General features: G+C 51.6%; 1 protein-coding gene across 1 annotated transcript in view; it reads left to right on the top strand.

The window, feature by feature from the left end:
- The window catches only part of LOC149467787 (dihydrofolate reductase-like), a 111,123-nt gene that overhangs the window by 46,904 nt on the left and 47,164 nt on the right, over positions 1-17,055 (top strand). The window contains exon 2 of the mRNA XM_089671207.1: positions 16,843-16,957. Coding sequence (XP_089527333.1) covers positions 16,851-16,957 — 107 coding nt within the window. The 5' untranslated portion in view covers positions 16,843-16,850. The remainder of the gene's footprint in view (positions 1-16,842; positions 16,958-17,055) is intronic.

Here is a 17,055-nt window from a genome sequence, read left to right as displayed (position 1 = left end):
AACGTTACTTAGGGACAGAGAAGCATTACTCAGGGACACAGAATTGTTAATGAGGGCCACAGAATCGTTACTTAGGGCCAAAGAAACGCTAGTTAGGGCCACAGAATTGTTACTCAGGGACAGACAGAATTGTTACTGAGTGCCAGAGAATTGTTACTTAGGGCCACAGAAACGTTAGTTAGGGCCACAGAATTGTTACTCAGGGACAGACACAGAATTGTTACTGAGGGACACAGAATTGTTACTGAGGGCCACAGAACCGTTACTTAGGGCCACAGAAACGTTAATCAGGGACAGACAGAATTGTTACTGAGGGCCACAGAACCGTTACTTAGGGCCACATAAAAGTTAATCAGGGACACAGAATTGTTACTGAGGGCCACAGAACCGTTACTTAGGGCCACAGAATTGTTACTCAGGGACAGACACAGAATTGTTTCTTGAGGGACACAGAATTGTTACTGAGGGCCACAGAACCGTTACTTAGGGCCACAGAAACGTTAATCAGGGACACAGAATTGTTACTGAGGGCCACAGAACCGTTACTTAGGGCCACGTAAACGTTAATCAGGGACAGACATAGAATTGTTACTGAGGGACACAGAATTGTTACTGAGGGCCACAGAACCATTACTTAGGGCCACAGAATTGTTACTCAGGGACACAGAATTGTTACTGAGGGCCACAGAACTGTTACTTAGGGCCACAGAATTGTTACTCGGACAGACACAGAATTGTTACTCAGGGACACAGAATTGTTACTGAGGGCCACAGAACCGTTACTTAGGGCCACATAAACGTTAATCAGGGACACAGAATTGTTACTGAGGGCCACAGAACCGTTACTTAGGGCCACAGAATTGTTACTCATGGACAGACACAGAATTGTTTCTTGAGGGACACAGAATTGTTACTGAGGGCCACAGAACCGTTACTTAGGGCCACAGAAACGTTAATCAGGGACATAGAATTGTTACTGAGGGCCACAGAACCGTTACTTAGGGCCACGTAAACGTTAATCAGGGACAGACACAGAATTGTTACTGAGGGACACAATTGTTACTGAGGGACACAGAATTGTTACTGAGGGCCACAGAACCGTTACTTAGGGCCACAGAATTGTTACTCAGGGACAGACACAGAATTGTTACTGAGGGACACAGAATTGTTACTGAGGGCCACAGAACCGTTACTTAGGGCCACAGAATTGTTACTCAGGGACACAGAATTGTTACTGAGGGCCACAGAACTGTTACTTAGGGCCACAGAATTGTTACTCGGACAGACACAGAATTGTTACTCAGGGACACAGAATTGTTACTGAGGGCCACAGAACCGTTACTTAGGGCCACAGAATTGTTACTCAGGGACACAGAATTGTTACTGAGGGCCACAGAACTGTTACTTAGGGCCACAGAATTGTTACTCGGACAGACACAGAATTGTTACTGAGGGACACAGAATTGTTACTGAGGGCCACAGAACCGTTACTTAGGGCCACATAAACATTAATCAGGGACACAGAATTGTTACTGAGGGCCACAGAACCGTTATTTAGGGCCACAGAATTGTTACTCAGGGACAGACACAGAATTGTTACTGAGGGACACAGAATTGTTACTGAGGGCCACAGAACCGTTACTTAGGGCCACAGAATTGTTACTCAGGGACAGACACAGAATTGTTACTCAGGGACACAGAATCGTTGAATTAAAGAGTATGTCAGACAACATGCAGAGGAGTGGCAGAGGAGGCAATGTTTTAGGAGCGAGCAGACGTGGCAGCAGAGGAAGGGGTCGAGGCAGCACTATTCGCAGCCAGAGGCCAGTGCTCCCGGTGTCATCCAGCGGTCGTGTCTCCACCGACAACCCTGCCGTCATCGATTGGTTGGCTCGGTCGTCTTCCTCTTCCCAGGTCACCTCTGACACCTACAGCCAACGGTCGGTGGGTACATCAGACACAACCGTTAGTTGGCATGGCCCGGGACCAAGCCCACTGAAATCACGTGTCCTCTACCTGCCCCTGTCCTTTGGTGTTCCCTCACCAAGCGAAGTATCGCATGCTGTGGGCTCAGCCCCACTGTACAGTGAGGAAGAGCTAACAGAGGGCGGTCAGGAACGGGGGGAGACATCCGCCTTTTCAGCAGCCAGGCGAAGAAGTAGTGGCGAGGAGAGTGGCTCGGTAGCCGGTCTAGAGACAGGTCTGTCTCCTGACCCAGACGCAGCCGAGGGGGCTAGTAGTGAGGCGGAGACCCTACTTGATGATGAGGAGGTTGATCGCACTTGGCAGCCTCGTCGTCATCAGGCAATTTCTTCCGCATCATCAGGAGAAGAGGGTGGCAGCTTGGCAGCGAGCGAAACAGTCGGTGGGTTGCCCAGGAGGCAGCAGGGTCGCAGCAGTGTCAGTGGAGCCAAACGGCCACGGAGTAGAGCACCAGCTCCACTGCAGCCTACCACCACGGCCAGTAGTGGTACCGGTGTGCACGGAGGAAGCAGCAGTCAGCCAGTGAGGAGTATCGGGGGCAAAGTTTCCTACTCGACGGTGTGGCAATTTTTCGTCAAGCCGCCCGAGGAAGTAAACGTAGCCGTATGTCGACTATGTGGCCAGAAAGTCAAGCGTGGCCAGGGGGCCCATGTTGGGACTACAGCATTGCGGCAGCATATGCAGCGTCGCCATTTGGTGGCCTGGGAAAACCGTGATAAAGATACGGCGGTTCTGCCCGCCCCAGCCCCCGCTCCATCACCCGCTCCGTTACTTGCTCCGTCACCCGACGTCAATCGCCCTCCATCAGCCAGTCAAGGCTCCAACACCTCTGCTGAGGGGAGTTGTCGCTCGTTGGCATCTTCCGCTCGTTCAGATGCTCCTTCTCCTGCTACTCCTCTTCACGGATTCCGTCAGCAGTCTTTCTTGGAATCCGTTTCCAAGAGACAACAGTTTGCGAGCACGCACCCGACGGTGCAAAAGCTGAACGTCCTCCTGTCCAAGTTGCTGGTGCTGCAGTCCCTCCCTTTCCAAGTGGTGGACTCAGCACCTTTCCGAGAAATGATGGCTTGTGCCGCACCGCGGTGGAGAGTGCCAAGCCGTCATTTCTTCGCCAAAAAGGCAGTGCCAGCCCTGCATTCACATGTAGAAGAGATGGTGGGCCAGTCTTTGAGCATGTCGGTCTCTGCCAAAGTGCACGGCAGCGCCGACGTGTGGAGCTGTAACTACGGTCAGGGACAGTACATGTCATTTACGGCCCACTGGGTGAACGTGGTGCCGTCACAGCCGCACCAGCAACTTGGACAGGTCACGCCGCTCTTGCCTCCACGTTTGCACGTCCTTGGTCCACAAAAGATGTCCGCCTCTACCACCTCTTCTTCCGCCGTGTCCTCAGCCGCCACCCCCGTGCCAAGTCCCATTACCCGACCGGCATATCACATGTGCAGGGCGCAACGGTGTCACGCTGTTCTGCACCTGGTATGCCTTGGCGAACGTAGTCACACAGGGGAGGAACTTCTCAGTGTAATGAACAGAGAAATCGACAGATGGCTGTCTCCGCGCAAACTGAAAATCGGAACCTTGTTGACCGACAACGGAAAGAACATGGTGTCTTCTCTGCGTCAAGGAAGTTTGTGCCATGCGCCATGCATGGCTCACGTGTTCAATCTGGTTGTCAAGCGGTTCCTAAAATCCACCATCCCACTGCAAGACATCCTTAAAATGTCCCGTAAACTTTGCATGCATTTCAGCCATTCCTACACCGCAAAGCACACCCTCATTGAGCTGCAGCGGCAGAACGGAATTCCACATCATCGCCTGATCTGCGACGTTGCAACAAGGTGGAATTCAACCCTACACATGTTAGACCGCCTTTACGAGCAGCGAAAGGCCATCACCGATTTCCTGATGTTACAAGCGGATAAAGGTACTCCCCTGTGTAACTTCGATGTCAGCCATTGGCAGCTCATGCGTGACACCTGCCGCTTGCTCAGGCCCTTTGAGGAGGCCCCGCTATTCGTGAGTCGGCAGGACTATGGGATGAACGACGTCATTCCTCTGTTGCACGTCCTTGAACAAATGCTGTTAACAATGGCTGGTCAGGGTGCGGTAGACGTGGCGCACAGATCTCAACGCCACATGACCCCTGTGGGGGCAGGACAGGAAGAAGAGGAGGAGGTAGAGGAGGACATTTGTGCTCAGGAATTATTGAGTGAAATGGGTGGTTTTTCCACTCAGCGGACAGGAGTGGAGGAGCAGGAGCATCTGGTAGAGGAGGAGGAGGAGGAGACAGAGGACCCAGACGCACCGTGGCAGTATGCTGTGGAGATGGAGGCAGGGAGTCCCTCGCATTCCTTGGCACAAATGGCCCATAGCATGCTCGGTTGCTTGCGTAGCGACAGCCGAATAATAACCATCAGACAGAGGGATGACTTTTGGCTGTCCACCTTGTTGGACCCTCGCTACCGTTCAAAAATGGTGGCCTTTTTCACACCTGCTGAGAGGGAGGCCAAAATAACGTACTATAAAAACCACCTATGTAGTCAGTTGGTCTCTGCCTTTGTGCGCCAACGTCCATCCTCAGACACTGTGGGCCCTGTGCGCTCGCGTTCCGCTGCCATGGCAGCAGGGGAGGGGTGGGGTGGTAGGAGCAGTGGCAGCTCCACCAGCAGCGGCTGCCTCAGTCTGCAGTCGATGATGAGTAGCTTTCTTCACCAGCGCAGTGAGGAAACTACTAACCAGCCGCAGCAGCAGCAGCAGCAGCAGCATCAGGTGGACCTGGAGCAGGACCTCAAACAACAGGCTTGGGCCTACTTGGACAGCACCCTGCCAACCGAGGTAGACAATCCCCTTGACTACTGGGCAACGAAACTTGACCTTTGGCCCCAACTAGCTGAATTTGCCCTTGAAAGGCTGTCATGCCCGGCCAGTAGCGTGGCATCGGAGCGCGTGTTTAGTGCGGCAGGAGGTATTGTAACTCCGCGGAGGACACGACTGTCCACCCAAAGTGTGGAGAGACTCACGTTTGTGAAAATGAATCAGGCGTGGATTAGTCTGGATTTCAAACCACCAGTTCCTGACACAACTGACTAAATCCGCCATGAATCATACCTCAAACATTTGCCACTTTCAGGTCTCCTCACACACTGCTGGTGTGTTCCATTTTTTGTCATAGGGTGCTGGCAGATTACGGGCCTCCCATAGCTGCTGCCAGGCCCCTAATCTGCCATGGGACCCTATACCGCCTCCTCATGCTGCTGCCAGGTCCACAGTCTCTTATGCCATGTGCCACTTTCAGGTCTCCTCACACTGCTGGTGTGTTCAATTTTTTGACATAGGGTGCTGGCAGATTACGGGCCTCCCATAGCTGCTGCCAGGCCCCTAATCTGCCATGGGCCCCTATATACCGCCTCCTCATGCTGCTGCCAGGTCCAGAGTCTCTCATGGGTCCCTGTACGTCCTCCCATTGCTGCTGTCTCCATCGCCACACTCTGCCATGTGCCACTTTCAGGTCTCCTCACACACTGCTGGTGTGTTGAATTTTTTGACATAGGGTGCTGGCAGATTACGGGCCTCCCATAGCTGCTGCCAGGCCCCTAATCTGCCATGGGCCCCTATATACCGCCTCCTCATGCTGCTGCCAAGTCCAGAGTCTGTCATGGGTCCCTGTACGGCCTCCCATTGCTGCTGTCTCCATCGCCACACTCTGCCATGTGCCACTTTCAGGTCTCCTCACACTGCTGGTGTGTTCAATTTTTTGACATAGGGTGCTGGCAGATTACGGGCCTCCCATAGCTGCTGCCAGGCCCCTAATCTGCCATGGGCCCCTATATACCGCCTCTTCATGCTGCTGCCAAGTCCAGAGTCTGTCATGGGTCCCTGTACGGCCTCCCATTGCTGCTGTCTCCATCGCCACACTCTGCCATGTGCCACTTTCAGGTCTCCTCACACTGCTGGTGTGTTCAATTTTTTGACATAGGGTGCTGGCAGATTACGGGCCTCCCATAGCTGCTGCCAGGCCCCTAATCTGCCATGGGCCCCTATACCGCCTCCTCATGCTGCTGCCAAGTCCAGAGTCTGTCATGGGTCCCTGTACGGCCTCCCATTGCTGCTGTCTCCATCGCCACACTCTGCCATGTGCCACTTTCAGGTCTTCTCACACTGCTGGTGTGTTGAATTTTTTGACATAGGGTGCTGGCAGATTACGGGCCTCCTATAGCTGCTGCCAGGCCCCTAATCTGCCATAGGCCCCTATATACCGCCTCCTCATGCTGCTGCCAGGTCCAGAGTCTCTCATGGGTCCCTGTACGGCCTCCCATTGCTGCTGTCTCCATCGCCACACTCTGCCATGTGCCACTTTCAGGTCTCCTCACACACTGCTGGTGTGTTGAATTTTTTGACATAGGGTGCTGGCAGATTACGGGCCTCCCATAGCTGCTGCCAGGCCCCTAATCTGCCATGGGCCCCTATATACCGCCTCCTCATGCTGCTGCCAGGTCCAGAGTCTGTCATGGGTCCCTGTACGGCCTCCCATTGCTGCTGTCTCCATCGCCACACTCTGCCATGTGCCACTTTCAGGTCTCCTCACACTGCTGGTGTGTTGAATTTTTTGACATAGGGTGCTGGCAGATTACGGGCCTCCTATAGCTGCTGCCAGGCCCCTAATCTGCCATAGGCCCCTATATACCGCCTCCTCATGCTGCTGCCAGGTCCAGAGTCTCTCATGGGTCCCTGTACGGCCTCCCATTGCTGCTGTCTCCATCGCCACACTCTGCCATGTGCCACTTTCAGGTCTCCTCACACTGCTGGTGTGTTCAATTTTTTGACATAGGGTGCTGGCAGATTACGGGCCTCCCATAGCTGCTGCCAGGCCCCTAATCTGCCATGGGCCCCTATATACCGCCTCCTCATGCTGCTGCCAAGTCCAGAGTCTGTCATGGGTCCCTGTACGGCCTCCCATTGCTGCTGTCTCCATCGCCACACTCTGCCATGTGCCACTTTCAGGTCTCCTCACACTGCTGGTGTGTTGAATTTTTTGACATAGGGTGCTGGCAGATTACGGGCCTCCCATAGCTGCTGCCAGGCCCCTAATCTGCCATGGGCCCCTATATACCGCCTCCTCATGCTGCTGCCAAGTCCAGAGTCTGTCATGGGTCCCTGTACGGCCTCCCATTGCTGCTGTCTCCATCGCCACACTCTGCCATGTGCCACTTTCAGGTCTCCTCACACTGCTGGTGTGTTGAATTTTTTGACATAGGGTGCTGGCAGATTACGGGCCTCCTATAGCTGCTGCCAGGCCCCTAATCTGCCATAGGCCCCTATATACCGCCTCCTCATGCTGCTGCCAAGTCCAGAGTCTGTCATGGGTCCCTGTACGGCCTCCCATTGCTGCTGTCTCCATCGCCACACTCTGCCATGTGCCACTTTCAGGTCTCCTCACACTGCTGGTGTGTTCAATTTTTTGACATAGGGTGCTGGCAGATTACGGGCCTCCCATAGCTGCTGCCAGGCCCCTAATCTGCCATGGGCCCCTATACCACCTCCTCGTGCTGCTGCCAAGTCCAGAGTCTGTCATGGGTCCCTGTATGGCCTCCCATTGCTGCTGTCTCCATCGCCACACTGTGCCATGTGCCACTTTCAGGTCTCCTCACACTGCTGGTGTGTTGAATTTTTTGACATAGGGTGCTGGCAGATTACAGGCCTCCTATAGCTGCTGCCAGGCCCCTAATCTGCCATAGGCCCCTATATACCGCCTCCTCATGCTGCTGCCAGGTCCAGAGTCTCTCATGGGTCCCTGTACGGCCTCCCATTGCTGCTGTCTCCATCGCCACACTCTGCCATGTGCCACTTTCAGGTCTCCTCACACACTGCTGGTGTGTTGAATTTTTTGACATAGGGTGCTGGCAGATTACGGGCCTCCCATAGCTGCTGCCAGGCCCCTAATCTGCCATGGGCCCCTATATACCGCCTCCTCATTCTGCTGCTAGGTCCAGAGTCTGTCATGGGTCCCTGTACAGCCTCCCATTGCTGCTGTCTCCATCGCCACACTCTGCCATGTGCCACTTTCAGGTCTCCTCACACACTGCTGGTGTGTTGAATTTTTTGACATAGGGTGCTGGCAGATTACGAGCCTCCCATAGCTGCTGCCAGGCCCCTAATCTGCCATGGGTCCCTATATACCGCCTCCTCATGCTGCTGCCAGGTCCAGAGTCTGTCATGGGTCCCTGTACGGCCTCCCATTGCTGCTGTCTCCATCGCCACACTCTGCCATGTGCCACTTTCAGGTCTCCTCACACTGCTGGTGTGTTGAATTTTTTGACATAGGGTGCTGGCAGATTACGGGCCTCCTATAGCTGCTGCCAGGCCCCTAATCTGCCATAGGCCCCTATATACCGCCTCCTCATGCTGCTGCCAGGTCCAGAGTCTCTCATGGGTCCCTGTACGGCCTCCCATTGCTGCTGTCTCCATCGCCACACTCTGCCATGTGCCACTTTCAGGTCTCCTCACACTGCTGGTGTGTTCAATTTTTTGACATAGGGTGCTGGCAGATTACGGGCCTCCCATAGCTGCTGCCAGGCCCCTAATCTGCCATGGGCCCCTATATACCGCCTCCTCATGCTGCTGCCAAGTCCAGAGTCTGTCATGGGTCCCTGTACGGCCTCCCATTGCTGCTGTCTCCATCGCCACACTCTGCCATGTGCCACTTTCAGGTCTCCTCACACTGCTGGTGTGTTGAATTTTTTGACATAGGGTGCTGGCAGATTACGGGCCTCCCATAGCTGCTGCCAGGCCCCTAATCTGCCATGGGCCCCTATATACCGCCTCCTCATGCTGCTGCCAAGTCCAGAGTCTGTCATGGGTCCCTGTACGGCCTCCCATTGCTGCTGTCTCCATCGCCACACTCTGCCATGTGCCACTTTCAGGTCTCCTCACACTGCTGGTGTGTTGAATTTTTTGACATAGGGTGCTGGCAGATTACGGGCCTCCTATAGCTGCTGCCAGGCCCCTAATCTGCCATAGGCCCCTATATACCGCCTCCTCATGCTGCTGCCAAGTCCAGAGTCTGTCATGGGTCCCTGTACGGCCTCCCATTGCTGCTGTCTCCATCGCCACACTCTGCCATGTGCCACTTTCAGGTCTCCTCACACTGCTGGTGTGTTCAATTTTTTGACATAGGGTGCTGGCAGATTACGGGCCTCCCATAGCTGCTGCCAGGCCCCTAATCTGCCATGGGCCCCTATACCACCTCCTCGTGCTGCTGCCAAGTCCAGAGTCTGTCATGGGTCCCTGTATGGCCTCCCATTGCTGCTGTCTCCATCGCCACACTGTGCCATGTGCCACTTTCAGGTCTCCTCACACTGCTGGTGTGTTGAATTTTTTGACATAGGGTGCTGGCAGATTACAGGCCTCCTATAGCTGCTGCCAGGCCCCTAATCTGCCATAGGCCCCTATATACCGCCTCCTCATGCTGCTGCCAGGTCCAGAGTCTCTCATGGGTCCCTGTACGGCCTCCCATTGCTGCTGTCTCCATCGCCACACTCTGCCATGTGCCACTTTCAGGTCTCCTCACACACTGCTGGTGTGTTGAATTTTTTTACATAAGGTGCTGGCAGATTACGGGCCTCCCATAGCTGCTGCCAGGCCCCTAATCTGCCATGGGCCCCTATATACCGCCTCCTCATTCTGCTGCTAGGTCCAGAGTCTGTCATGGGTCCCTGTACAGCCTCCCATTGCTGCTGTCTCCATCGCCACACTCTGCCATGTGCCACTTTCAGGTCTCCTCACACACTGCTGGTGTGTTGAATTTTTTGACATAGGGTGCTGGCAGATTACGAGCCTCCCATAGCTGCTGCCAGGCCCCTAATCTGCCATGGGTCCCTATATACCGCCTCCTCATGCTGCTGCCAAGTCCAGAGTCTGTCATGGGTCCCTGTACGGCCTCCCATTGCTGCTGTCTCCATCGCCACACTCTGCCATGTGCCACTTTCAGGTCTCCTCACACTGCTGGTGTGTTCAATTTTTTGACATAGGGTGCTGGCAGATTACGGGCCTCCCATAGCTGCTGCCAGGCCCCTAATCTGCCATGGGCCCCTATATACCGCCTCCTCATGCTGCTGCCAAGTCCAGAGTCTGTCATGGGTCCCTGTACGGCCTCCCATTGCTGCTGTCTCCATCGCCACACTCTGCCATGTGCCACTTTCAGGTCTCCTCACACTGCTGGTGTGTTGAATTTTTTGACATAGGGTGCTGGCAGATTACGGGCCTCCCATAGCTGCTGCCAGGCCCCTAATCTGCCATGGGCCCCTATATACCGCCTCCTCATGCTGCTGCCAAGTCCAGAGTCTGTCATGGGTCCCTGTACGGCCTCCCATTGCTGCTGTCTCCATCGCCACACTCTGCCATGTGCCACTTTCAGGTCTCCTCACACTGCTGGTGTGTTGAATTTTTTGACATAGGGTGCTGGCAGATTACGGGCCTCCTATAGCTGCTGCCAGGCCCCTAATCTGCCATAGGCCCCTATATACCGCCTCCTCATGCTGCTGCCAGGTCCAGAGTCTCTCATGGGTCCCTGTACGGCCTCCCATTGCTGCTGTCTCCATCGCCACACTCTGCCATGTGCCACTTTCAGGTCTCCTCACACACTGCTGGTGTGTTGAATTTTTTGACATAGGGTGCTGGCAGATTACGGGCCTCCCATAGCTGCTGCCAGGCCCCTAATCTGCCATGGGCCCCTATATACCGCCTCCTCATGCTGCTGCCAAGTCCAGAGTCTGTCATGGGTCCCTGTACGGCCTCCCATTGCTGCTGTCTCCATCGCCACACTCTGCCATGTGCCACTTTCAGGTCTCCTCACACTGCTGGTGTGTTGAATTTTTTGACATAGGGTGCTGGCAGATTACGGGCCTCCCATTGCTGCTGCCAGGCCCGTAATCTGCCATGGGCCCCCGTACCGACTCCTCATGCTGTGACGTTGCAACAAGGTGGAATTCAACCCTACATACTGTATGTTAGACCGCCTTTACGAACAGCGAAAGGCCATCACAGATTTCCTGATGTTAAAAGCGGATAAAGGTACTCCCTGTGTAACTTAGATGTCAGCCATTGGCAGCTCATGCGTGACACCTGCGCTTGCTCAGGCCCTTTGAGGAGGCCACGCTATTCGTGAGTCGGCAGGACTATGGGATGAACGACGTCATTCCTCTGTTGCACGTCCTGGAACAAATGCTGTTAATAATGGCTGGTCAGGGTGCGGTAGACGTGGCGCACAGATCTCAACGCCACATGACCCCTGTGGGGGCAGGACAGGAAGACGAGGAGGAGGTAGAGGAGGACATTGGTGCTCAGGAATTATTGAATGAAATGGGTGGTTTTTCCACTCAGCGGACAGGAGTGGAGGAGCAGGAGCATCTGGTAGAGGAGGAGGAAGAGGAGACAGAGGACCCAGACGCACCGTGGCAGTATGCTGTGGAGATGGAGGCAGGGAGTCCCTCGCATTCCTTGGCACAAATGGCCCATAGCATGCTCGCTTGCTTGCGTACCGACAGCCGAATAATAACCATCAGACAGAGGGATGACTTTTGGCTGTCCACCTTGTTGGACCCTCGCTACCGTTCCAAAATGGTGGCCTTTTTCACACCTGCTGAGAGGGAGGCCAAAATAACGTACTATAAAAACCACCTATGTAGTCAGCTGGTCTCTGCCTGTCTGCGCCAACGTCCATCCTCAGACACTGTGGGCCCTGTGCGCTCGCGTTCCGCTGCCATGGCAGCAGGGGAGGGGTGGTAGGAGTAGTGGCAGCTCCACCAGCAGCAGCTGCCTCAGTCTGCAGTCAATGATGAGTAGCTTTCTTCACCAGCGCAGTGAGGAAACTAATAACCAGCCGCAGCAGCAGCAGCATCAGGTGGACCTGGAGCAGGACCTCAAACAACAGGCTTAGGCCTACTTGGACAGCACCCTGCCAACCGAGGTAGACAATCCCCTTGACTACTGGGCAACGAAACTTGACCTTTGGCCCCAACTAGATGAATTTGACCTTGAAAGGCTGTCATGCCCGGCCAGTAGCGTGGCATCGGAGCGCGTGTTTAGTGCGGCAGGAGGTATTGCAACTCCGCGGAGGACACGACTGTCCACCCAAAGTGTGGAGAGACTCACGTTTGTGAAAATGAATCAGGCGTGGATTAGTCTGGATTTCAAGCCACCTGACACAACTGACTAAATCCGCCATGAATCATGCCCCAAACATGTGCCACTTTCAGGTCTCCTCACACTGCTGGTGTGTTGAATTTTTTGACATAGGGTGCTGGCAGATTACGGGCCTCCTATAGCTGCTGCCAGGCCCCTAATCTGCCATAGGCCCCTATATACCGCCTCCTCATGCTGCTGCCAGGTCCAGAGTCTGTCATGGGTCCCTGTACGGCCTCCCATTGCTGCTGTCTCCATCGCCACACTCTGCCATGTGCCACTTTCAGGTCTCCTCACACACTGCTGGTGTGTTGAATTTTTTGACATAGGGTGCTGGCAGATTACGGGCCTCCCATAGCTGCTGCCAGGCCCCTAATCTGCCATGGGCCCCTATATACCGCCTCCTCATGCTGCTGCCAAGTCCATAGTCTGTCATGGGTCCCTGTACGGCCTCCCATTGCTGCAGTCTCCATCGCCACACTCTGCCATGTGCCACTTTCAGGTCTCCTCACACTGCTGGTGTGTTGAATTTTTTGACATAGGGTGCTGGCAGATTACGGGCCTCCTATAGCTGCTGCCAGGCCCCTAATCTGCCATAGGCCCCTATATACCGCCTCCTCATGCTGCTGCCAGGTCCAGAGTCTCTCATGGGTCCCTGTACGGCCTCCCATTGCTGCTGTCTCTATCGCCACACTCTGCCATGTGCCACTTTCAGGTCTCCTCACACTGCTGGTGTGTTGAATTTTTTGACATAGGGTGCTGGCAGATTACGGGCCTCCTATAGCTGCTGCCAGGCCCCTAATCTGCCATGGGCTCCTATACCGCCTCCTCATGCTGCTGCCAGGTCCAGAGTCTCTCATGGGTCCCTGTACGGCCTCCCATTGCTGCTGTCTCCATCGCCACACTCTGCCATGTGCCACTTTCAGGTCTCCTCACACACTGCTGGTGTGTTCAATTTTTTGTCATAGGGTGCTGGCAGATTACGGGCCTCCTATAGCTGCTGCCAGGCCCCTAATCTGCCATGGGCCCCTATACCGCCTCCTCATGCTGCTGCCAGGTCCAGAGTCCCTCATGGGTCCCTGTACGGCCTCCCATTGCTGCTGTCTCCATCGCCACACTCTGCCATGTGCCACTTTCAGGTCTCCTCACACATTGCTGGTGTGTTCCATTTTTTGTCATAGGGTGCTGGCAGATTACGGGCCTCCCATTGCTGCTGCCAGGCCTGTAATCTGCCATGGGCCCCCGTACCGCCTGGTCACGCTGCTGCTGGGTCCACAGTGTGACATGGGTCCCTGTACCGCCTCCCATTGCTCCCACTCTGCCATGTGCCACTTTCAGGTCTCCTCACACTCCTGCTGGTTTCCATTTTGTCATAGGTTGCTGGCAGATTACAGGCCTCCCATAGGTGCTGCCAGGCCCTAAATCTGCCATGGGCCCCCGTACCGCCTCGTCACGCTGCTGCTGGGTCCACAGTGTAACATGGGTCCCTGTACCGCCTCCCATTGCTCCCACTCTGCCATGTGCCACTTTGAGGTCTCCTCACACTCCTGCTGGTTTCCATTTTGTCATAGGTTGCTGTATGGCCTCCCATTGCTGCTGCCTCCACCGCCACACTGTGGCTCCAAACACTGGTTTTGGCCCCGTGACTGGCCAAATGAGTGAAGTGTGCGGTGATTCTAAGATCGACGGCACTCATCTGCATGTCATACTGACTGACAGTATTATTTCTCTTCCCCAGCAGACTCCAAGGGCATTTAAATTAAAGGTACAGTGTTCTGCACTAATATTAAGTCTCTCTGAAGCCTAGAAACACCCTTTTTTAAGTTAAATTCACAGCGAATATATTCGACTCAAATCGAATATTGTCCACGAATTCGCCGAATCAGTTGAATCGAATTTTTGAATACTTCGCTCATCTCTAGTTGCAATGCCTCATAGGAAATGTAGTTCCACAACAGCTAGAGAGCCACAGGTTGCCTACCCCTGACCTAGGCAATCTATAGAATGCGTGACATTTTTAGGCAAAACATGAAATGCCTGTGTTATTTCAATATACTGTATACATTCCGTAGGCATTGTATACAATACCCAGGCATTATACAACATGCTTTTGGAAAAAAGATGTACATAAAAATTAAAGAAATGCAAAATAAAGTACAGGAGTTTCTTACTGAAAAAAACAAGAGAAAAAGACCAGTACTGACCTACTTTTTGCAACAAAAAAGCTAGTATTTTCTACTTTGCTGGATTGCCTTTTTGTTTGCATATAACAATCAGCATTTTCTGCTAGACAATTTCTTAGAACCCCCAAACATTATATATTTTTTTAAACACAGAGGCCCTAGAGAATAAATTGGTTTGTTTTTCAATTTCTGTATGTCACATGGTATTTACGCAGCGGTTTTTCAAATGCCATTTTTTGGCAGAAATACGCTTTTTTATTGAATTTTAATGCAAAAAACACAATACATAACCACATTTTTGGTAAAATATAAAACATGATGTTAAGCCGAGTAAATAGACACCAAACATGTCACATTTTTAAATTGCACACACCCGTGCAACAACAAGAAGCAACATAAATTTTACTCTCTATAGACAACATTTTAAAAGCCTTTACAGGTTATCACTTTAGATTTACAGAGGAGGTTTGGTGCTAAAACTATTGCCCATGATCATTCGCAGTGATACCTCAGATGTGTGGGATGATCACGGTTTAGGCAAGCATGGGGGGATAAGGGCATTTTAAATGTTATTTTTTTCACACTGTCGCTTTACAAAAAAAAATTTATGATCACTTTTTTCCTGTCACAAGGAATGTAAACATTCCTTGTGCCAGCAATAGACATGTGACAGGTACTCTTTATGGAGAGATTTGGGGTCAATAAGACCCCAGATCCCTGCTCTGCCCTTAAAAACATTTAACCACACCAGTGAGATCAAATGCTTTTCTTTTTTAAAAATGGTGAGTTTTATTTTCGAGTAAACCAGAAGTGATGTAAGGTCATCACTTTGGGGTTACTATAGCATAGAGTCGAACCAAGCCGATCCAGTCTATGTTTGGCTCTGTGATCAGCCAATGGAAGCGATGGCTGTTCAATTGAGACTTCCAGTGGGACGGGAGATCCCGGTAAAGCTGTAGAAGTCCATTGATGTACCAGCTACTTGACTGTTCGGCAGGTGGATAGAATGACATGTGAAATATTTTTGGCATTCTAAAGATTTCCTAGGCTTTCTATACAATCCTTAATTTCACAAACGGGCAAAAACATATACTTTTGAGAAGTAATTGTATGCCTCTCAGTAAAGAGTAGGCTTGTATATTAAGACTGCCAATCCCTTTAGCATATGTTTTCTTGAGATAAATGTACTTTTAATAAATACTAAAACGTACGGTATGTCATGGCAAAATGAAAAAAAAAAACAAGCATATTCAGTATTTCCCTGCAATGCATGTACTTTTCATAATGTGTTATCCCCTTAAAGACCCTGCAAGTACAAAAGGATACCTATTGTTCTACATGACATGCACTCAGCACCTAGGTCCTGCTGTAGGCTGGCAACACCCAGCATTTATTGTCAGCCCTGCCCAGGTTTCTTTTTCTCAAATCCTCCGCTATCCTATTCACCGCAATATAGTGACTCATTTTTCTGTAATCCAAGAGAAGAACTAATTTGACTCCTAGAGATAACACAGGAAGTGTGCATGGGACAGCTCTAAATGTTTGACATGATAAAGCAGTTTTGCATTTATTGAACATATATAAGCCAATATTTTCAATGGTATATTTTACAGACAAAAATGAAGCAGATAACATAACTTCATTGTCAGGGTTCACATACACTTTAAAGTGTTAAACCCACAACAGTAAAATCAGTCTGTATATGCAGTAAAGCATGCTTGTTATACTGACTGTGGAACCTAAGGGGCATTGTGTAAAAAGACTCTTCGATCCTGCCTTGTATTGCTAGAATTTTTTATTTTGGCAGAGTGCATGTGAACAGTACAGGGCCAATCAGCACTGCCCACACAGAGGGTCAGGGGTTATGCAGCCTCATGGGACAGTTAGAGGAGAATGAAAACTACCCCTACAATCTTTAACCAGTGCTCAGCCAGACACTGATAGAAGTTACAAGACTGCTATGTACTGCTGATGAGAAAAGGTATTTAGCAGTTTGTATTTACTAAAACAATTGTATTTCCATGTTGTGTGTACTGTGGGAGACCAGATATAGTGAATGCAGGGTCCTGGGTTTAGGAACCCTTTGATGAAGACAGCTAAATGTACTTCTGAAATCTAAGTATGTGAGTAGTTTTCCTTGCCAAAGGGAAGACAGAGCCAGGTCTGGTTAGGTCACCTCTCTGCCCCCAGTGTTTCACTGGACAGTGAAAGAGCAGCAACAGGCTGATAAGCTCTTCTCCTTGCTCTCTCCTCATGTCAGAATGTTCCTTGTCATATAAATGTAAATGGAGCACTAAACTCACTCAGAGCACTATCTCTCCCTCCCCCAGTCTGCGGTTTACTGTGCAACAGATTATAGGAGGTTGAAATCAAGCCAAATTCAAGTACTCACGCTAGCTGTTGTTAAAAATAGTGATTTTTATGAATCCACAACTTAATTCATTAGTGTTTCACATCTGCACAGAGAACAGGTTTAATAAATTCTTCTTCTTTTCAGTATCTACCATGTCCAAATCAGATGCACCAATCACATCCAAACCAATAAAATTGATTGCAGCTGCTTGCAATAATATGGGAATTGGTCTCAATGGGAACTTACCCTGGAATCTACCGTAAGTATTTTTGCAATAATATGTTACCCATGTAAGTCCCAAAAACAAAAAGCAATACAACGCTAAAGACTTAAAAATGAAAGTCATGCAGAATTGAG

This window comes from Staurois parvus, unplaced genomic scaffold (assembly GCF_062004578.1).
Source record: "Staurois parvus isolate SC_StPar_1 unplaced genomic scaffold, SC_StPar_1.0 ptg000101l, whole genome shotgun sequence".
Taxonomy (NCBI): Eukaryota; Metazoa; Chordata; class Amphibia; order Anura; family Ranidae; genus Staurois; species Staurois parvus.
This window is presented reverse-complemented; position numbering and strand designations above follow the sequence as displayed.